Source organism: Simochromis diagramma, unplaced genomic scaffold, assembly GCF_900408965.1.
Source record: "Simochromis diagramma unplaced genomic scaffold, fSimDia1.1 OVJJ01000165.1, whole genome shotgun sequence".
Classification (NCBI taxonomy): domain Eukaryota; kingdom Metazoa; phylum Chordata; class Actinopteri; order Cichliformes; family Cichlidae; genus Simochromis; species Simochromis diagramma.
Genome location: NW_024387467.1, coordinates 24,641 through 48,602, shown reverse-complemented (window position 1 = coordinate 48,602; position 23,962 = coordinate 24,641). Strand labels below are relative to the sequence as shown.

Sequence of the window (23,962 nt, the reverse complement as noted above, 5' to 3'; positions counted from 1 at the left end):
ATGAATGTGGACACAACATGCATTGCTGAGCAACTAAGTTCAATGTTCAGCTTGGATGCTGGACAGGTGGAAATTGAAATTGTAACATTGCAAAATGACGTCCACCTCAAAGCCTGTCAGGGTGCACCAAACTTTTGGTGCCTTGTTGACACAGAAAAGTACAGTGGTGTACGCACAGCAGCTATGAAGGTTGCCAGCCTGTTTGGTTCAACCAGTCTTTGTGAATCAGCCTTTTCTGACATGAACTTCATCAGGAACAAACACAGAACACGCCTCTCTGATGCACATCTGCAAGACTCACTCAGAGTTGCAGTGTCAAGTTATTCCCCAGATTACAACACACTGGTGACCAGCATGCAATGTCAGGTTTCCCACTAACAGACAAAGAAAGCCATATTAGATGTTCTCAGTGGCAACATTACACTGTCATGTCAAAGTTGAATTTAATTATTGAAAAACAAATGTGTCTGTTAAGTGTAACATGTGACAATTTGCTTTAAAATGCTGCCAATTTGGTGAAAAGTCTGTAAAATTTGAAAGTTGATTTTTTGTATGTTACATACATACAAAAATAATGTATGTAACAGTGCATGTTTGTTAAAATTTGTAAGTGGTAAGTGAAAATGTTGTAGAAGTGATCACTTCAAAATGTAAATACTTGCAGAGATTTATAGAAATAAAGCGTTGCATATTGATATTTATCTGTTTCCTACCTTGTTTCCTACTTGCATTCTTTATAATTATGGTGAAAAATAATTAACATAATTAGTGTCTTTACATAGATGAATATCATTAATTATTAATGATAACACATAAGTAAGTTAAATTGAGGAAATTTGTTATTTGAGAAGTGTGTGTCAAACTGGTAGCCCTTCAGATTAATCAGTACCCAAGAAGTAGCTCTCACTTTCAAAAAGGTTGGTGACCCCTGGACTAGGTCTTATTAATTTACTGCAAAAGGACTCAAGTAGTGGAAGTTATCAGGCCTCATTTCAGTTTTTAATGAGGGTAAATTGTTTGGGAGGATGCTGTCTGTCTGGATTTTATTTCTATTGGCTGTCGGTGAGATTTCAGAGCAATCACAGACTGTGTATGAAGTATAATTCATGTGAAGTAGTTGAAGTTGTAGAATGAGAAATGGCAGTTTTGGGGTGACGTGTGAATTAATTCTTAAACTCCGGGGGGATGCCACACACAGAGACATTTCAAAAAAAGGAAACTCACCAGTTCACAAGCGCAGGACACTTTCAGACACTCACACTCTAATACAGCTAAAAACGCAGGTGTGTGATACACAAAGGCTCCCACCACCAAGGCACCCCAGTCACCTCCATGTCAGGCCCTCTGCATCTGAATAAAGAAACAAAGAAAGGTAATAACAATATGTTTTTTTTTTAAAAAAAAGAAAAAAAAAAGCTAATATGCACTCTTGAGATTCGAAATATATATTTTGAATCTTATTTGCTGATTATATTGTTTTATGTATAAAAGAAAGCCAGCTTTGAGACTAGGTCACAGGCTTACAGGAAACTGCATGCTTTTGCAGCTAGAATGAAGTGAAAGTGAAACCAACTAGGCTGTTTGATGCACACTAGAGAGCAAGTATATAAATACCTAGGCTTCCATTTGTGCTTCAGACCTGGGGTTGTGTGCTGTGTGCTCAGGTCTCCATATCCCAGATATGTAAAATAAAGATAATTTTTTAAAGTAAAAAGATCACTTTTGAGCCGTGTCTTTTTGAATCCAAAAGAACCGGAATTAATAGCACACTCTGGGGTTAGCCCAACTGCAGGAACACATTGGTGATCCGCAGCTAGAAAAAGGGCCTCCTACCAGTGGTGTAACAAAAACAAAATTACAAATCAAAAGAGAGAGCCAGGCATACAACAAACTAAATTAAGCCTTAAATCTGAAGCAGACGGAGTTACCGTGTACTTACCGTAAACTTACATCTTTAATTCTTTATACAGATTGGAGGACTGTGGTTTGTCAGTGGTCAGCTGTGATGATCTGGCAGCAGCGCTGAAGTCCAACCCCTCATATCCCAGCGTACTGGACCTGAGTGCAGACTACAGCTCCCTGCGGGATTCAGGAGTGAAGCAGCTGTGTGTTCTTCTGGAGAATCCACGATGTCGATTTGAAACTCTGAGGTCAGTCACCATGTTTTAGTTGAGCTTGTCAGGGTTCCTGGGTCGTTGACCCAGTTCTTTCAGTTCTGTCACATTTAGTTTATGTTGCCACATGAAGGTTGTTCTCACTTCCTGTTTTTCCTGTGTCAGCTTGTCTCTTTTGTCATTAGCCAGATTATGTTCAGCTGTGTACTCACTGGTCTCTCATTATCATCCTCATCTGTCAGAGTATTTAAGTCCTCAGTTTCCTTGTGTTCACCGTCACGTCGTTGATGTTGTCACTGCTGTCTATTCCACGTGTTTCCCTTGCAGTTCAGATCAGTCAGTCATTCATTCATTCATTCATTCATTCATTCATTCATTCAGTCCAGCTATTCAGTCAGTCAGCCATCTCCTGTTCTCGTCATTCGTCCCTCACAAAAAACACCCTGAATCTTCACCGTTAGTTCTGCGTTTGAGTCCTCTTCTCCACATCCACACAGCAACTCCTGACAGTGCTGAGATGAATATGATGTGAAAGTCTGCTGACACTGTGGATCAGTAGGCCCACAGACCCCTTGTTACGGCCCTAGCAGGGCCTCCTGAAACTACTGTTGTGTGGGTGTGGTGTTCTCTCTCCACCTCCTCCTCTCTTGCTCCACCCCTCTGTCTCTCTCTCGCTCTTCTCTCTCCCCAGGACACAGCTGCTGTTCATTGGCCTCATTTACCACCTGGGCCCAGTCAGCAATCACCTCTCTGAGGTCATATAAGCTGGGGATGAACTGGATGAGGGAGGGTGGTTTTCTCTGATGTCTCCGCTTTGTGTTCTAGGTGTATGATTGTCCTGCCATTGGTGTGCAGTGTAGCTACTTCACGTGAGTAGTGTGGGCTTGTGGGCCCACAAAAGCTAGCTGCTGCTAGTGACAGGGTGAGCTTGTGGGCCCCTGAAAGTGCCTCCTCGTGGTGTGGAGTTTTTTGTTTGGTTGTTGTGTTCTTTGTTGTTGCAACCTTGCTGTTTTTCTAGTGTTACTGGAAAAACAGCGTTGCCGGCTCTTTATGTTAAGGTTCACTATAATAAAAACTATTTTATTTACTAAACACCTGTCTGTTCTCCTTTCATTCTGTTCTGGACCCATTTGTTACCAGTCCCGACACATACCCCTAGACCTTCATCATGGGGATGTAACACCCCTATACAGGAAGTCTTGTTGTGTAAGGAAGAGGACTCCCTTACTACATTTATTATAATATATATATTATGTGTAACACTTAAGGGCACACCTTTCACTTTAATAAAAGCACCTCATCAAGCACTTTATTTAGCATTGCACTTTAGGCATAGATTTGCACACTAAAACAATTGAACACGAGAAGTTTAATTATTTATTGAATATTTATTGTGTTTTTTAAAATCAGTTGGTAGCCTTTTATTTCAGGTCCTGCACAGCTGTTCCTCATTGAGGAATGTGGTGGTTGTCTGTGAGGAGAAAGGAATGTTCATTGAGATAAAAGTAAGGTTTTACCAGTATGAAAAACTAACACAAATGTGTGTGTGGAAAATCTAGAGATAAAAGTGATGCAAAGAAGTGATGGTAAGATATGATTACTCATCTTTCTTACCTGTGTCCTTTTCAAGGTGTTTGGTAGTGATGGCTCGCTTGAAGCTGACGCTCCAGTGCGTGTGTCACAAAAATCAACACACTGCTTCAGAAGCACTGTGTCGAAGCTTGATTCGTTTGGCCAGAGTCACGTGATCAGTGACGTCCGAAGCTTCATTTAGAACCTAACTGCTTCGGTATCTGAGTCAGTGGTTTATAAGGAAGTGAATCATTCGCGGGATTTGTGGAGTGTTTTGATGGTGACAGATAACAAACCACTGATATTTCTACTGAGAAATTTGGAGCCAGTGAGGAATAGAGGAGTGTGGGAGTATTTTGAGTTGATTTTGGTCAATCAGGTGGGTTTTCCAGCTTTGTGTTCTGGCTGTTTGCTTTTGTTTTGTGCGTTTTTATTTTATCTGAAAACGGGAAAAACTTAAAATGTCAGAAATCTGCTTTTCATAATATAAATATCATTAAATAACTTTAGAAAGACTTCCATATGACTCTATACATTTTTATGTTATAAAAATATATATTTAATTCTTTTAAATAACCTTAAACTTTTACAATTTAATTTATTTATTCTCTTTAGCTGATAGTTGATGGGGCCCAGGTAGACTGTATAACTGCATCTCTACTAGTTTCTCTGCACTCCAGCCTCCTCTGGGCCATGTTAAGGGATTTTTCTTAAGGCAGGAGAAATTATCTCCACGAAAAGGAACAGGTTCGGCCATCGCACACTAGAACAAATTCTCGTCTTAAATAAAAATGAAAAAGGGTTACTTTAAATGCATCATGTTTTTAATTTGCAAGTTCATAAGCATTTTGCCTTTCCATTTCACAATCAATTCTATCCCCAGGTCAAAAATATGTATAGGAAAATGTATAGGAAATATGCATATTATATGTATTTCTCACTTATTGTATTTACCAACATCAAGAAGTCATATGCAAAGAAAGACCACACCATGGTGCATGTTTAAACAAGGAAAGTTTATTGAAAAAAAATTACATGTTCAAAGCAACACAACGGTGGCCCAATATCAAACAGAATACCACTCTGTAGAGTGGGCAATCATAATGAAGCAGTCTGTTTTATTTTATAGATTCAAGCTGCTCTTCATATTTTTGGCCACCAGATGTCACCATAGAGGACTGTGATGAAAAGCTTCAAGTAATGAACCGTTTTTCAATACAAGCTTCAATGCTTCAGACAGCTTCATTTGGCCATCACTAGTGTTTGGGCAAATATTTCCTTGGGGGTCCAAACACCATTTAACCCTTTAAAACCGGTCAGAGTGGGCACGCTCCGTTTTGCGTAACTATTTTTAAATCCCGGTAGCACTGCAACCACGTGAGCTAGCACAATAATTTTTTTTGCATATGAAACCGGAGGAGTTGTACTTACATCTTATGCCATCAGCTTGTCCTAGGTCACAGTTTCCTTCCACATATAGCTTTGCAAAAACTGCATAAAAACCACTTGCAGCAACAAAAACATAATATTCCAGAAACACGCTTTGCCGATCCGATCAGCTGTTCATAACACTTCCTATGTCCATCAGCACGAACTATCGCATGTCAGCCATGACCTGCCCGAAACCGGAAGTGATGTCATTTTCGCGGAAATGTAGTTTTTTTTTGCCATCAAAGCCTCATGAGCTTATGCTGGTGTTTTTAAAAGTTATGTTTGACTTAATGACTTTCTGTGTCGTTTCTGGGATGCTTAGCACTCATATTGCACTGCTGGAAATAGTTTATTTTGATGCATATGCTGCTTTTTTGCAAATTTGCACTATAATATTTATTTTCGTTTTTCCTGCAGTGTATAGAAATTGGTGTATTTCAAAATTAAAACTATGAAGACACTCAAAATAAATTTCCTGTGGTGGGAAACTATTTTGTGCAACTTTTTTGTATTTACAGTTTTGAGGGATAAGCCTCGTAAATTTCTCTAACTAGAAATATATGTTAACCCTTGTGTGGTGTTCGTATTTTTGTTACTCAGCCAGTGTTCATGGGTCTGGTGGACCCGCTAGAGTTTTGGCTTTCCAAATTAACACTATCAAACAATTTTATGTTAAATTACTCAACAGATGTTTACTTCATCCCAATTACAAGCCATATGAACAGCAAACATGATTATTTTTTTCCCTTTACCTTTGTTAGATCACCTTTATGAATTAATGTGCTTCCCGTTTTTTTTTTTTTTTTGCTTTTTTTAAATAAAATGTTATTAAAAAAATAAATCAGTTATAATCAAGTGGAGTGAGTGGAAAGACACAACACATTTACACGTGAAGCAATATGTTTCACAACTAAATGGGATCAGCTGCTCATCAATGGTGATATTAGGCCCAGGGTTGTAAAACGGGGAGGTGGTGCACACACTTATCCCACACTGTCCTGATGGCAGCTAGCTTGTCTCTCTGCCGTTGAGCTGGTCTGTTGTCTCGGTTATCAAAACGAATAATCCTGGAAATTTTGTGGAAGTTTTCCAGAGACATTGATGCACGGAAAGGTTCGTGCCGGTTTCTGCATCCCACAGGGATTCTGTGGATTCCCCTTTGGACCTGAAAACTCCTGCAAGGATAAGAACCCCAAAGTAGGCCTTTGGGGTTCTTAGATGAATTTGGTCCATCTCCTTCCACCTCTCTCCAAAAACACACCTTCCTTCTAGATTACTGCAATCCAGAATAATTCTCTGGATGGAATCTGGGATGAAAAGCTCAAATGAAGACTTGATGTCCTGCACATGAGTAACTGTCAGCCGTGTTGGCCCTGGCTTATCACAGTAAGAGCTCTGCAGGGTGGCTCATTTCTTGGGCAAGAAGACCATTCAATTTCACCAGTTATTGACATCCATATTTCTTCACTTGCTGTCTGGTGGGCTTGTCCTGGTCCTGGAGCTGTCTGCTGATGGGGTACTCGTCTTCGTTTTGTTACTAAATGATGCTCAACCTCATCCTCTTCTTCAAAGTCACTGTCAGACTCTGAATTTTCAGAAATGTGAAATATTCTGAAACCTCTTTGTCAACATCATCATCCGAAGCCCCTCTCTTCCAAAATCAATTGGATGGCCCTCGCAGCAGATAATCTTTTGCCATCTTGATCAGTTGTGATAAAGAACCACACTGGCAAAGTCTTATTTATAGTATTATGCTCCTAATTTGCAGGTGGGACAGGGTATGAGAAAATAAAATTTGGATCAAGAAAGAGGGTAAAATGTGTGGGAATGTAAGAGCAGACAGTGTTGATAGTTGAATTTTCAACAATGTTGCAACTTTGTGCGGGAGCAGGAGGGGAAGAAAACACTATCAGCAGCACCAGAAAGGAGGAAGACAGAGTGTGGGAACACAGGACCTACACTTTCAACACTTTTATTAGACCTGGGTCCAGTGGACCCGAACACCTTGTATGTAATGTAAATGCGTGGGGGAAGGTACAGTATGAGGTCATTGAAAACTAGTTCGGATTTATGTTCTTCACAGAAAATAAGCCAAAGCCAATGAATTTCAGGTTGAAAAAATAATTAATTCTTTAATTTTTCTTTTGAAAAAAACTGAAAACAGGGTCTCACAGACCCGAACACCATACAAGGGTTAAAAAACAAAAACGATTTTCAATTTTTTTGTAGTTTATTGCACTTTTTTGCAATTTATGTAATTACTATGCACTTAATGCATGCATATTATTAAAATTTAGGCTGTAGTGGTTGTATTGATGTATAGCAACTTGAAATGCTCCCAAAAATGGCTCCACAGCATGTAAAAATATAATATAAGCTCTGGCGGACTTGGTTCTATGGTAGGTCTTAAAGGGTTAAAGGTTCCGGGAGAGATCATGGGTTAAGGTAGTGTGGGGAATCTTTTTGTTCTTGGGTTTTTGTAATAATGGGTTTGGTGTAATATTAAAGTGTAAAATATTTATCAATATAAACATGTAAAATCTATTTATGTATTTATATTTATTTATTTATTTAAAGTGATATAGTGTATAATGTGGTGGAAGGTTGGGATTTAAGAACTTACTTTTTGGTGGAAAAATGGTTTAGTCTGTGACAGCTGAAGGCATATAAGGCTGCCAGTTGTCATTAGAGTTAGTTGTGTGCTGTGAAGAAGCTCGATGTGTGAATTGTTGTGAGGAGAGCTGCGTAAAATAAATAGTTTGTTCCACTGCACTTGCCTTGGTCTGCCTCACTGTAAATCCAGCCGCTAGGGGCCACCCTGTTACATCTGCTCTTTGTAGAACTTCTGATCCCTGATCCTCTAAGTCTTACTTAGTAGATAATGCAGAGTTCTGGAGCTGATGTGGGTGAGGGGACTCAGGCAGACCGACAGACTTGATGTCCATGTCTTCCCTCCTTGTCCTGATACAAAGTATCCTTGCAGGTCATATCTTACGAGTCACACCTGTTAGTGAAGCTCTCCTCTAGATTGTAGTGCTTCTTAAACTAAGATGGTTTTAGAAGCCTGGACCACTAACTCCAAGGGAAGATATGACTTGGAAAGGCTAAAGCAACCTATTAGAGGTGTTTGCACTAACATAGATTAATACTCAGATTTACACCTTTATTGTCTCACAAAGTGAATGTAGAAAGAGAAGATGGTGGTGAGATCACATCCAGCACTGTCGATGTGCTCCAGCTCAGTGTTTATGGAAATAATCCGGAGAGCAGGATTCCTTGATAAATGTCACATCTTCTTAAAGTTATAATCCACAGGGAAAACCTTGAAACTGTCGTTCTGATATCTAGTCAACCAATCAGGTGTTTACATGGCATTCACTGATCTTAAGCCCCCCCCCCCCCCCCTTATTATCAGTCTCTCTCTTTCTTTCACATCTGAATAATCTTCATTTCACATTTCAGTCAGTTCGAAGTCACACACATTCAGAGATCAGAGTGTCCTGTGTGTGCTCTGTTATGAGTTCAAATATTGAGGGTGAGCACAAAACAATAATGGTCCAGAAGAGCTTCGGTCAAACAATTATTTTAATGAACACACGCGTGGGGAGATGAACACTGCACACCGACAGCATCGATCTCTGCCCAATGATACACAAGCAGTTGTTTTATACCATCACGGTTTACTTTTATGACGCCCCCTCATGCGTCAAGCAGATAGAATACATGCATAAGTTTCAAAACCACAAATGTTCTGTTGACGACTATTGACACATTTAAAAGGACATCTTCTCGAGGCCAGTTGCTTCCTATTAATCTTCTAACTCTCGCTTATCTCCTGGAACAAACTGTCCCTTAGGCAGACACAATTTTGCAGTCACAAGCTTTTGCAAACTATTATTTGAACTCTTACCTAAACATGAGTCTAACTACTGTTTGTGTGTGTGTGTATGTCTCGACCTCCAACGCACTCGGCCTCACCCCGCCCGTTGGCGCTTCTGGCCTTTTACCAGAGAGAAGCTCTCTGTGATAGGTGTAATAATCTTAACTAAGACCATGTGTAATCTATTGAATAAATGCTTTGATGAAATGATAATTAATGTAATGGTAATGATGATGGTTATGAATAGTAGCAGTAAAATATTTCCCTGATCTCCACAGCTCTCATTCACTCACACTCACTCTCATATGGCTGAAGTCTGTTTCTACACAGGCTGTCAGCTGGGCTGAGTTAGGCCTGTCTCTAACATCATTATTTTCTTACTTTTACTCTGATTAATCATTTTATACAAACTCAAACATCTTTATATTTACTGAGTATGTTCTCATCATTAACTAACAGTCAGTGCATTCACATATGAATCAGAATTCAGTTTTTAACATATTATCACAGATGGACTCGACAGGAGATCTCCTTTATGAAGAAATTGTGATAGTTCATCCAACAGTGGGAAACATTTCAGAGAATATCTGTGAAGCAGAAGCTAAACATAATAATAGAAGAAAAGCAAAATAATGATCCAAATCCTGCTCTGAGACTATCAGACAGTAAAGGAACTTAGTTAAATATGCTGGTGCTGTCCATAGATCAGCTGACCTGCTGGGTCTCCATGATCAGCTTTGTTTCTTGGAGATAAAGGCTGAGCCCTTTAGAGCTTCAGTTCTCCCGAGCAGCAGGATGTCTGAGGTCTGCAGAAACACAAAAACATAGCTAAAAATAGTTGTTCAAAGAAAATGAGGTGGGACCTGCTAATTCCTGAGCTTTGATACTGGATTTGCTTCAGTAGTTATTACCATCACTGCTGTAGGAGCTACATTTAGTCACAGCTGATTGTCTTCTTTGAACAATCAGAATGACTACTGTTGCAAAAACAAGCACAAAAAGAACTAATGAGAGTGAAGAACAGGATAAAGAGCTCCTGTGATCGTGGCAAAGAAATAATCAGCAGACTGTAGCAGTTCATATCTAGATGAAATTAGAATGAGCTCAGCGGGCAAGGTACCATCACTACATATTACTCCTCAGGTGCTGGACAGGTAGCTGCCCACTGCTTCACTGAGTGAATGGGTTAAATGCAGAGGACAAAATATCCAACTCGTGGGACTACAATGGGTTTAAAATAGTCTTGTTTGAAATGTCTGACTTTAATGTGAAACATTCAGAGTTTTTTCTCTTGTATTTGAAGCTGCTTCCTGTTGGCTTCAGGTGTTTGGGGTTTCTATTTTCTAAACTTCTACATTCTGAACCTTGTTCAGCTCTGAACAAATTATGACACACTGAATGATTTCAAGCACCCACTTTTTCTAATAAATTTACAGCTTTCACTCTTTATACAGATTGATAAACTGTGGTTTGTCAGAGATCAGCTGTGATTATCTGGCAGCAGCGCTGAAGTCCAATCCCTCCCATCTGAGAGAGTTGGACCTGAATGAGAACAACCTGCAGGATTCAGGAGTGAAGCAGCTGTGTGGTTTCCTGGAGAGTCCAGGATGTGGACTTGAAACTCTGAGGTCAGTAACCATGTTTTAGTTGTGTTGAGATGAATATGATGTGAAAGTTGTGCTGACACTCAATTGCAGACATAACTTTGATATCATACTGATCCACAATGAGGATCTTTATGGTAAAGTCGGTTTTCCTCTTCTCTGGTTTAGTCCATTGACTGTAGCAGAACAATGTTCACGTTTCAAACAGTGATACTCAGGACCTAGGTTGGACCAGGAGCAGTTGACCAGATGATCTTAAGGCTCAACTAGGAGTGTACAAGCTAAGAAGGTCGCCAAGATAGCTAGGTGCAATATTATTTAAAATTTTAAAGGTAAGCGACGAGATTTTAAAATCAATACAATATTTGATGGGCATCCAATGTAAGTCAGCAAGAACTGGAGAAATGGAAGCAAATTTTCCCGTTCCGGTTAGGAGATGAGCCGCAGTATTTTGAACAAGTTGAAGTTTATGAAGGTGGAGGGATTGGCCACCAAAGTATAGGGAATTGCAGTAGTCTAATCTGGAAGTCACAAAAATGTGGATAAGTTTTTCAAGATAGTTGCACGGTATAAAATGTTTGGCTTTAGCAATTTGCCGCAATTGATAAAAGCCAGATTTGACAACTGAGGACACTTGTTTATCAAGCTTAAATGAACTGTCCAGGAAAACACCTAGTTTGCTTACAATGTGAGAGAGGAAGTTGGCGAGGGGGCCAAATTGAATGGCTAACTGGTCCCGAGGGATATGACTATCAAACACCACAATCTCAGTTTTCTTTTCATTCAAAATGAGAGAATCGGCTGAAAGCCAATCTTTGTCCTCTTTCATGCAATCTAACAAGCAGTCCAGTGAAGGTGATTAATCATCAGTTGATCATCATCAATTGAAAGAAATGTGAATGTCATCAGCACAATAGTGATAAGAGAGTTTATATTTATCAAAAATAGAGCCTAGAGGTAGCATGTACAAAGAAAACAACAAAGGGCCCAGCACAGACCCCTGGGCCCACCACAACAAAGAGGAGCCACGGTAGACGAGTACCATCCCATCTTGACAGAAAAGACCTATCTGAAAAATAGGATTTAAACCAGTTAAGGGCAGAGCCCTTAATGCCTACAGCATGTTTTAGCCTCTTTAAAATAATATTATGGTCCACCAAATCAAAAGCTGAGGACAAGTACAATAACATTAAAACAGCGGGGCGACCTCAGTCAGTAATTAAAAGAAAATTGTTGAAGACTCTCAGCAGAGCCATTTCAGTAATGTGGCATGGTTTAAATATTATTTGTGTTTAATTAGGCCTGTAGTTGCAAGAAGACAATTTTCTCTAAGAAGTTTGGAGATCGGTCTACAGTTTCAGTCAACCCCGTCACCTCACTTATGTTGCTTGTTGTCTGAAGGCCAAGAAAGATGCCAAGTGAATTTACTTTACCAATTGGATCATCATGGCCTTGCCATATTGGTCCATTTGATTGACCTTTATTATAATTATGTATTTAATTGATTTGATTTTCTGTTGTTACAGACAAGACAGACATGACTCAGGGAAAGGACAGGGAGAAAGAATGAAAGAAAGAGAGGGAGAGAAAGAAAAATAGAGGGGAGAAGAGATGATGAGAAGGGGGTTAAGAGAAGAAAAAAAAGAAATACAAACAAAACACCTGGATCACCTGTATGGGATAGATAAGAAGAAACAGAAGAGAAAATAAACAAAAAAGAGCAACACAATAAATACAACACCATCACAATAAACTAGCTAACAGTAGATAACAGTAAATACCAAATATTACATGTTATTGTGCAGTATGCAAGATCGACAGCGCACACACACATGTAACAATCTGCTAGGGAGTGTGGGGAGCCATAGCCCCATCCCCCAGGGCATGAAGCAGGTATGGAGGATATCCAGGCCCCATATATAAAGAGGCCCCAGAATACGAGGACCCAAGGAGGACCACCAGGGGGGCAACCGTGCCACCCTCCTGGGAAGAGCTGTGGAGAGCCCCAAACGAGAGGTCACTGAGCAGCCATGGAGCAGAGGCCAGAGGGGGTTGCAGTTACGTGTACGCGGGCGCTGCCGGCAGCCAGCTGTGCAGGAGAGGACCGGGCCTCAGGCCCGGAGGCCAGAGGCCTGAGGGCACCCCACCCCCGGGAAGGGCCCCGCCAATTGGCCACCAGGAGTGAGTTGGTACATACATGAGTGCCCAGTCCCAGACACCAAGAACCACCAACACACCAACGTCCGAGGGCATCAGCCACTGGCAGGGAGTGTGGTGAGATAGGCCTCGGAGAGGCTGAGATGTTCCCAGAGTGGTGGAGTCTAAGACCCAAGCTGACATATAGACACAGACGAACAGGCACATGCAGACACAAACGTGCATTCCCACCCCCATATACACAAATATAAAATAAAATACTCGGCACTCACCTGACGTGGAGACAGACACAAATAGACACTGTAAACACATTCAGACTCCCCAAACATACTATTTTGCTTTCTTACGTTAATCTTATTACAGGCGCAATAAAATAAAAACCTTTAAGATTATCTGACTAGTAACGGATTGCATTTATATATAGTGCCGGGTGGAGGCAAGCTACACCATTGCTTGTATGTGTTAAAAAAAAACAATATCCCTTAGTGAAAAGAGCACCGTGCATATATTCAGGAATCGGTCTTACTTAAACAATTGAAACACCCCGATGAGTTATTTTGGTTTTGTGCAGCCACTCCTTCTCAGACAAAAGTAAAGAGTTTTTCTTCATTTTTTGAGCTCCTTTTACAACAGGTTTTCTCATTAGCAGAAAACTCTGGATAGACAGAAAAATAGAAACCCTCAAAGAAAACGGCCTTGTTTTACACACACCAAGGAGGAGTCAACAACCCCTCTAATCAATATTAGTATTTCTTAATGCTTGTAATCTAGCAAATAATTTCATACAGGTCTCAACTCCTTGTACGTGTAAAGTAACCCTTAGTGGAAAAAAAGCGCCGCACCCGTACTCAGAAATCGGCGCTAAATAATTTTATTAAAACACCCTCGGATGAGGTATTGTGCGGGAAAGACTTTTTTTTTTTAGAGTCACTTTTCCGACAGGTTTTCTCATTAAGGGGTGGCTGTAGCTCAGGTGGCAGAGCAGGTCAGCCACTAATCAGAAGGTCGGTGGTTCGATCCCAGGCTGCATCCTGGCTGCATGCCAAATATCCAAATATCCTTGGGCAAGATACTAACCCCATGGTTGCCTACTGGTGGTGGTCAGAGGGCCCGGTGGTGCCAGTGTCCGGCAGCCTCGCTTCTGTCAGTGCGCCCCAGGGCAGCTGTGGCTACAATGTATCTTGCCATCGCCAGTGTGTGAATGTGAGTGTGAATGGGTGAATGACTGAATGTAGTGTGAAGCGCTTTGGGGTCCTTAGGGACTAGAAAAGCGCTATACAAATGCAGGCCATTTACCATTAACAGAAAACTCTCGACAGACAGAAACTCTAAAAGAAAACTGTCCTGTACTTGTGAGTGTATTCTGACCTTAGACTCTAATCATTAGAAAATGCTGCAGTTCTACAAGTTCCAGTGATCCAAGAGGGACCCTGTGACATGTTGAACAATAAAATGAAGGGGTTTTTTTCATAACCACTTGGTGTGATAATTGTGGCAAATATCCAAATATGGCTGATCTTAAACGTCAGGGTTATTTGGCTGATCAAAGTCCAACACTGAGTTTGTAAAAACATGCTTGTCAATCATTTTGTTTGGTTTATGAGGAAATTGATTCAATAACTTCTTGCTAATACAATTCCTCATAACCCTCTTTTGTCTTACCATTTGAATCCCATTTGAATTTCCAATAACGGTTGTTAGTCCAGGTCAGAAGATGATTTGTTGGAAAGAAAATGAGCTTGTAGTTTGTCTGCTTTAATAATGTGACTGGAAAAACGTGTTGTTGGATTTCAAATATGTCCATTTCTTTCACACTTCACATTTAAAACTGAAGCCATGTGGCTCCTGGAATAAAAACCACAACTCTTTCAAGTCTTTCTCATGTTTTTATGATAAATGTACGATTTTAATGTGAAACATTCAGAGTTTTTTCTCTTGTTTGTTTGAAGCTGCTTCCTGTTGGCTTCAGGTGTTTGGAGTTTCCATTTTCTAAATTCAGCTCTGAAACATTATGAAACACTGAAAGATTTCAAGCACACACTTTGTCTATTAAACTCACCTTTCATTCTTTATACAGATTGTGGAGCTGTGGATTATCAAAGATCAGCTGTGATTATCTGGCAGCAGCTCTGAAGTCCAACCCCTCCCATCTGACAGAGCTGGACCTGAGAGGAAACAACCTAAAGGATCGAGATGGGAAGCAGCTGTCTGATCTTAAGAACAGTCAAGACTGCAGACTGGCGACTCTGTGGTTAGTTGAGTGTTGGAGGGAGTGGGTGGTGCTGTCAGCAGTATTCTACTAAACACAGTCAGTATGAAACAAAGATCCAGTGTTTCCTGTAAAGCTGCATCTTCTCAGTGAAGCTGTGAGAGGAGAATGGTGAGAGGCTTCAGGATTGGACACAAACACTTCCTGTTTCTGCCTTTGTGGTCACCATAGTAACAGCTCACACGCTCTGATCAAACACTGTCAACAGCCAATCGGCTCTCTGAACAAAGCAGCACACAGACCAATGACTGCATTCATTTCCAAGTTTAAAGCAGTGAAAAACACCGTCTGTAGGTGAGGAAGAATTTAGTGAGAGCAGATGTTTGGATGAAACAGCTGGAACCGTCCATCTGGATTGTTGGGGTTGTTGTTGGGGTTCCTACAGAGCTCAGAGTGGACACACCAAGGTTATTCTAATGAATGAAAGTCCAAACTCAAACTAGAAAGTGCATTTTCTGAAGAAACTGCAGTGTGAATCCTTGAATCTGAATGTATGCACTGAAATGAATTAATTGCTGAATTTAAAGTTAAAAAGTTTGAATGAGATAAAAAAAAAAAAAAACAGAATTTAACCTGAAACAAAAGTGCTGAAGTGCTAAAAGCTGACGTTTACACAGAAGAAGAAGTTGGAAAATAGCTGAAAAGGTTTTAAATGTAAATTACAAAAACCTAAGAAATGAGAAAAGAAAATTTATTGTCAGAAAACATCTGAATGAATATTAAAACTTCATATTCTTTGAATGACTGAATGACTAAAATGTGATCCCTCCACTTGGATCCACACAGTTTAAAAAGTTTAAATCTCTGAGCTTTGAAAGACACGCTGCTGGAAAGAGAACAATAACAGCTACGTTTTGATGGTAAAATGATGGCTGTAGAGCAAACACTGTGGACACAGCAGCAGTTGAAAGAGAAGTGTTTAAAATGAATATTGGAAGAGTGAGACAGAGCTCGTTAAGCAGGCAGGTGTGAGCATGGTTGCTATAGTGACTGCACCCAATGGCTCCATACACACGTACACAGACATGCACCTCACTTTTGCTGCTTAAAATGAATAGAAAAGTCAGCCCGAAACAAATCGTTCCCAAATGAAAAGTACAAGTCTTATTGACAAAATTCTTTCACCTTGAGCGGCAGCAATGTCTAGTCTACTGAATTCTTAGTTTTCATGCATGTGGAGTTTATTATATGGACGTGGTGACAGTGTAAAGACAGCCTGCTCTTCTGATTTTCAAACGAACTTTCTAAGACATTTTAACATTGGAGTCTATGGAGGAGTTGGAGGGAGGAGGCTGTGCATTAGTGACATTTATGAAAGAACCATAACATCTATTACAATAATAAACACATTGGATGAAAGAGGACAGCGATGGCTACGTTTTGAGGGTAAAATGATGGATTGGAATCATGGAATGATTGTGGACACAGCAGCAGTTTTAAAAAAAGATTTTAAGATTAATCCCCCCCTCCTCTCACTCTAGCAGTTGAGCTGTCTCACTCTAGCCCCAACATTCCGTCCCATACACACCCATTATAAACTCTGAAACGGGTGAAAAAAAGCATGAAACTTAAACTGGAACTCAAGAAAAAGTAAATTTTTGTTGAAAAAAGTTGAATAAATTAAAAAATATAAATGTTAAAAATGAGAAAAATAGAAGCAGTCATGTCCAAAAGTCTAATGGTGTTTGAATGGTTTTTCCAAGTTGAACGGTTTTGAAGTAGTAGGATTTCAAAAAACATACGGAATACAGAATAAAATATAATAATAAAGATTAGAAGAACAATACTATTTTCAAGCATTCACACTAATAAAGATGCTTTTCAAGCATTCACACTAAATACTGTGAATGCTTTTAAAGCATTCACACTAACTAGGAGTGAAAAACATTTTCTTCAACTTCAATAAAAATCCAAAGATTAGAAAAAGTGAAACAACAATGAGTCCTAGTACAGTCCCAGCACTGAAGTCCCTGCTACTCTTTAAACTGGATGTGCTGCATCACTGACTGACAGCTGATGAAGAGTCTCTGGAAACACTTGTTTATCTCCTCTGCTTTTCCTTCTTCTCTCTGCAGGTTGTGGTGATGGTAAACAGGACGGTGTGTGTGCTGAGAGAGAAGGAGCTGTGTCCTGATGATCCAGAGAGGTTGAAGAAGCAGCAGCAGCAGCTTGTGTGTAGAGATGCTCTGACTGGGCCACGTTACTGGGAGGTGGAGTGGAGAGGAGAGCTTCATCCAGCAGTGACTGACAGAGGAATGAAGTGCAGATGACTGTCAGTGCTGCAGCGTGAACTGCTCTGAGAACAGCTCCACTCTCAGACACAATGTAGAGTCCAGCATCATCCCTGTGTGTCCCTCTGGGTCTGACAGAGGATCATCAGTGTATCTGGACTGCCCTGCTGCTGCTCTGTCCTTCTACAGTCTCTGCACAGTCTCTCTCTGACTCTGGCTTCAGACCCTTCTGGATCAAACTCACCTGGAAAGGCTTTCAAACACCTTTGAATAATAAACAGCATGTTTTTATAAGATAAATATCATGTTTTCATGTATGTGTGCATTTTTAGCCTCAGTGGATGAATCAGTGCTTAATGTTTAATTTGGATACAAATGATAAATAAATGTGCGGACTGGAATCAAAGGAATGACTCGGACTGAATCTATTCCTGCTTTTCTCTCATGTGTAGCCGATTCGGACCTCCAGCTTCTGCCCTCCGCCTCAAATTACCCACCCAGCAGAGCAGCTTTCCCATTAAAGCTCAGTTTTCTTGCCTTTAAAGGAGCCTCAGACACACCTGGAAACACAGATTGGAGAAGTGAGTTGAGATGAAGAACAGCTAGGAGAAAAGACACAACACCAGCTTCTCGTCTGTGACTGAAACTTTTGACTCATTTTTAAGCTTTGCTGTTAAACTGGGCAGTAATGCAGCTTTGAACACAGGAGACTCACCTTTGACCTTTAAATGACGCCGTGACCTTTTCTCCAGCGCTACCCTCAGTCCACAAACAGCGTGTGACTGATTAACTGAACTGATCAATAGTCCAGAAGTTTCACAGATTCGATGCTGCCCTCTGATTAAAAAGTGCTTTTATTTTGATGAGCAGGGTATAGTTCACTTCCTGTCACTGCTAGCATGACACTAAAACACATCAGGAATGTCCTGAACAGTGAAATAAATCAAGATAAGCTCAGTGAACAGATGAAGGCAAAAACACCAACAATGAAGCTGATCCCTGCAGTTCCTCTGACATCCAGCAGAGGCAGCAGTGAGTCAGTCCCCACAGACTCCCATGTTTCCACCCTGATACACAAAATGCTTTGCTCTGTAGAGATAATTTCCCCCTTCATGTGTTTTTTGTATTTATGGGGAGGTCAAAGTCACATGACCTCATTGTTGTTTCCTGCTTACAGCACAATGGACTCTCCAGGTGTGTGTTTGTGACATCATCACAGACACAGTGTGTGTGTGCGCGCTGCTGTCAGGATTTCCTAAAGAGGAGCAGGTTCAGCTTTGGGACTGAAAGATGTGGACGGGGATTTTGGAGGCCGGCTTTGTGGGACATGTATTTGTAAGAGTTTCTCTTTCAGGAGGAGAACATTTCAAAATGTGAATTCCTGATGTTTGCAGCATGAAATGTGCTGTAAAGTGCACTAAATCTAAGAACAAAGAAAAGCCTGTCTTTGGCATGATGTGGCTGTGAGAGCAGCTTCTAGCAGTGTTTCTTTATTAGGTGAGAGGGGAAGATGTTATCAGGAGGAGTGATCAGCCCAAACTCTCTCCTCAGACTCTTCATCAGTGTTAACACTTAGTGTTACTTACTGCGTCTCAGTAATGTTGGATTTGAGCAGAAATCAGCTGAACTCGGCTGCTTTCTCTCAGCAGTGCACACACAGAGAGCCACTTCTCTCAGCTGAATCTGTGACCAATGAATGCTCTGTTAGTGTATTAGATTCATGCCTGGATGCTTCAATGTGCTGAAAACAAAGTACAAAGTTGTAATCACGCAGCTCTCCTCTGATAAATCCTGAGCTTCACCTGAGTCTCAGTCCTCAGGACCTCACACAGTCCCAGCAGTTTCTATCAGCAGGAACACATTGATCCTCCTTCAGCCTCCTCTCATTGATGTGAACTGTTGCTGATTTCACAGAGAAGCACAGAGCTGGGCCCTGTTCCAGGAAGCCGGTTTGGAAAACCCAGAGTGAAAAACGACACTCACGGTTGAGTAACCCCGAACTGTCCAACTCGGAATATTCGGTTTCAGAAAGGCTGATAACAAGTAGTTCAATCAACGCGGAGTCGCGCTAACCCCAAGTGAAGCGCGTGGACGAGGATACATAAAGCCCTGATAAGCGGAGCACAGATTAAGCGAGTCACCATGGAGACGGAGGGAAAGAAGGCGCGGTCAATGTATTTTACAGCGCTTGAGGCCGAAATTCTGATGGCAGCATATGCCGATAACATGCAAATTCCGCGGAAAAAAGTAAAGTTAGCCATAGCTGCAAAAGACAGGGAGCATGCATGGCAAAACATAGCCGACAGAGTCAATGCGTGAGTGTTAATTTAAACATTGATCTAGGGATTTCCACCCATTTAACACGTTATTTTATCATATGTTATTTTATTTTATATTTCATACATTTTATTTTGTGATGTGATGTGAGCGCAGGTGCAACCCAACAGGCCCCAAACGTTCCTGGCAGCAAGTAAAAATGAAATATAAAAATATAGTCCAAACAGGTAAGGTGTAATTGTATTATGAGCCATAGTGCTTGGTCTGTTTGTCCGATGTAAATCAATTGCAGTTAGAGGCTACATTAATTTTCTTTCTGTAAGCACTTATTGAAATTATCTGAGCACATTACAAGTACATATTTGCTTACTCTGTATGCTCAAATGTGACCCGTTATAGCCAACAGAAAAAAAGCGGAGGCCCGAAAAAACAGGTGGGGGTCCTCCACCACCACCACTCACAGAGGCTGAGCAGTTGGCCCTCAGCCAAAACAGTGGGCGCCCTGTGGCCGAAGGCATCTCTGCGGGGACATCCTCTGAGTCAATAACCCCGCAAGACACAAGTGCCTACATAGGGGGTAAATTCAAAATAATACATGATGTGCATACATCCTTTCTTCACAGTCACCTTTGCAGTGCTACTCATTCATTTGATAAACTCTTTACCATAATGGATTATTTTGTAGTGACGTTATTTTCCTACTGAGTTTGCCTTCCCTCAGTCTTGGTTGTCTTTGAGAGCATAATGACAATGAAGTGTAAGCTGATTGGTATGTTTGTTAATTGCCATTTGGTCCCTTGTAAGTTATAAGTGACCTGTATAAACCTCATATACTATCAGTTGATGGTGGTGGTGTACTGCATCTGGTGCAGCCTCCTGTTGAGCCAGACCAACATGCAGTTGTGAGTAATACTCCACAGATTATATGAGTTTACAGTAGAACAGCAATGTTGTTTATTTCCTTACTACAGGAAAATAATGAAGAAACATTGACAGCTGTTACAGAGGAGGAAGCAACAGAGACACTTTATGAGGTTTACATCTTTTAATACTTTGTGTACAGGAAACACGGGCGACCAATAAAGCCAGTTGAACACAAAATCTGTTTATTCTTCTTTCAACATGTTGAGGTGATGGGTCAAAAGAAATGATTGTGACATATGGTGTCTCTGACTGCGCTTCCATCTTGTATGTCCGTGGGAGGGTCAGGATGTTCATGGTTTGGATCACTGCTGATGTTTGGTTCAGAAGGACAGTGTTCTCCTCTAATTGTGGCAATGTTGTGAAGAATCACACATGCCACAATAATGTCACATGCCCTTTCTGGGGTGACCCTGAGTCCTTGCAGGCACTGGAACCGGGCCTTAAGCATTCCGATAGTCATTTCAATTCTGGCTCTTGTCCTGCAATTAGCCAGATTATTTCGCTGCTGTGGGCCCGGTTCAGGGTCAGGGTAAGGGGTAAGCAAATAGGGTAAACATGGATACCCCCTATCACCAAGCAAGTAGCCAGTGAACTCTCCTAAGACAGAAGGATACACTTCAGTTCAAATGTCCCTGAAGCAATTGGTCTTTATATATTTTAAAGTATTCTCAACTCACCATGTCCAAATTTTGTGCTCAGTGTACATTCACGGAATATTTGTGAGTCATGGACAGAGCCTGGCCACTTGGCTTCCACATTTGTGATAATGTTGGCAGCATCATATATGATCTTCACAGTGCAGAGAACACAAATTAGCATCCATTACTATAATGAAATAATCTGTTAGTTTGAAATGCTACAGGGAACTATGTACCTGTACATTAATGCTGTGGAAAGACTTCCTGTTCACATAGTCTCCTTCATTTACTGAAGGAGCAATGATTGGAATGTGAGTGCCATCTGTACAGCCAATCATGCCTGGGAACCCTGAAAATAAATGTAAAATTTAAGTAGTAGTTCAAGTATCACCACATCATGAATTGAGTTTTGTTCATCCTGATACCTGCAATTTTGTGGCATCCCTCTTTGATAAATCTTGTGGGTCTATGACCGGGGAACACCACAGACGAGTGCAGGAGACGTTTCAGTGCAACTGTAACATTCCTGACTGCCCGACAGACGGTAGCCTTGGAAACGTGCTCAGCGTCACCAATATTATACAGAAAGCTCCCGTTTGCAAAAAACCGAAGTGCGATACAAATAATATGTAATGAAATGAGAGCATGTCCGCGATGTCACATGCGTAATATATGGCCTGAGGATGTTATCCAAATAACTTATAGATTGTGCTGAGAAACGGTAACGTTCGCACAGAAACTCATCAGGAAATGATAAAATGTCCAAACGCGATCTGATCACTCTCTCCCGGCGGAGAGCTCTGCGGAGAATTTGGGCTTCACAATCTACCGGCTCTTCACGGAAGGGACACGCCATGTCTGACACTTCCTACTGTCAGGTTTCCGACAAAGGGGCGGAGACAGTCAGGGTTAGTTGTGGTAAACCTGCTAGGGGGCAGGTTAGCTTCACGGCGTGTGTCGTCATAGTGACTCAGTCAGGCTGCAGCTGAACTCGCTTTGTGAAACCGAAGACCCAGAGTTTTCGTTAACTCAGGGTATACTTACTCAGTTTTTCCACTAAACCGGCTTCCTGGAACAGGGCCCTGGTCTTACTCTGACTGTTGTGGTTAGTACATGACTCGCTGTTTCCTGAGCTAATCATGAAGTGAAATGGCTGTGTGTTTGGATGGAAGTTAGCAGCTGTTAGTCCATCAGCCTGCATCATGTTTGTTACACTGTAGAAAATGATGGGCCAACTCATCTCCTGTGCAACAGATTCATTTGTTCACAAACTGCAAAAACAGAGAAACAGCAGGTTAACAGGAGCTACTCGGTGCGTGGGCTGTACTGACTACACTTCTTCTAGTGAGGCATCAGCTACTGATGAGTAAAACACCAAGCACTCTCTGCTGGTGAAACTTATATTACAGCAAAATAGACATTAAAAGTAGTTCTTCCAAAAGAAAGTGACATTAAGCATTGTCAAAGGATTTTTGTTTTTATATAATGTGATCAGCTCCATGAAATATATTCTTTTATTTAATCACTAAGCAAACGTCTACGTGACTTTTGACATGCACTTTTGTGTGATAAACAACTGATAGCTTCCTCTTTTTGTAAGAACATACAGGATTAGAAAAAGGGGAACCTCAGCTCAGAGTTCTTAGAATAAGAAGCTATTTGTACACACACACACAGACATAAGACATGTATAAATAAAGAACGCAGGCAGTGATGAGATGCAGATCGCAGAGTGTGCGTCACTGCCCACGCGTGTAAAGACGACTGCACTGTTTGTGTTTTCTAACTCAGGTGTCTTAGCTGAAGAACTGCGGGGTGAAAATAAAATGTGTGTGCGTGTTGGGGGGGGTACTGTTTTCATGCATTCATCTTTATCTTAGAGCCACTTCTTTAAAGAGAGAATGTGATAGAGAGGAGAGGAATCCAGAGATGGACAAGGAGACAGGAGAAGAAGAATCTGGAGAGCTGGATCAGGTAGAATTAACCTGGATTTTTTGCTGTGTTTGGGTTTGTTCACTAATATGTCAAATATATGAGCCTGTTGTGTTTCTGTTGTGTTTCTGTGTATTTGTTCTTTGTTTATAGTTTAACATACTTTGGGAACAGAACAGGACTTTTTACTGCATTCAGGGAATACAGATGACTGAGCACGACCAACACAGTAAAAGTAGCACAGAAACACAAAAAGGGAGTAGGAGGAGGAAGGCTTCTCTTCATCTTTCCTGCCCATCATTAATGAAGTTTAGCTGACAGACAGTATCTGAGAAAAAATCATCAGTGACATCATTGGAAATATTTATAATGCTGTTATTGATCCAAGTGTAATACTGGCCAACATTACTCTACATCCATGTGGCTCAAAGGTTTTCTTACAAAGTTGAAGGAGTTCAGGACTGTAGAGGCTGAGGAGCTTTTGGCTCTATGAGCATAATTGAAGACGTTTGTAGTGCAGTAAAAACCAGATGAAGGCAGTATGACAGCCTTTGATTACACAAACATGACACAGGAGTAACAACTCTTGATTATCCAGAGCTCAAGCTGCTCATATCCTCTGCACATGAGCAGCTTGAGCTGATTATATCAAATGATAATACAGTATATTTGTAACTAACTCAGCAGCTCATTCTCTTTCTACTGTCGAATACTTTAAGTCACAAGAACTTCTCATTTTACATGGCTACATACACAGGCCCTATTCATTTACATGGTTTAACATAAGACCATATATGTTCGGGCGCTGCTCTTTCGGCGACCAGCAGGTTGTCTCTGTCTGTCAGTGTCAGTGTTTTAATTTATTTTATTTCATTCTTTTATTCCTTTATTTTATTTTATCTTATTTATTTTTTTTGCCTGAGGAAATCCTAT

At 40.9% G+C, this 23,962-nt stretch overlaps 1 protein-coding gene across 1 annotated transcript in view; it reads left to right on the top strand.

Annotated features, from left to right (window-relative positions):
• LOC120723396 (protein NLRC3-like) overlaps positions 1 to 17,315 on the top strand; it is a 33,324-nt gene extending 16,009 nt beyond the window's left edge. Inside the window, exons 7-9 of the mRNA XM_040014829.1 lie at positions 1,971 to 1,995; positions 14,861 to 15,009; positions 17,103 to 17,315. Coding sequence (XP_039870763.1) covers positions 1,971 to 1,995; positions 14,861 to 15,009; positions 17,103 to 17,112 — 184 coding nt within the window. The 3' untranslated portion in view covers positions 17,113 to 17,315. The remainder of the gene's footprint in view (positions 1 to 1,970; positions 1,996 to 14,860; positions 15,010 to 17,102) is intronic.
• Positions 17,316 to 23,962: the final 6,647 nt, after the last annotated feature.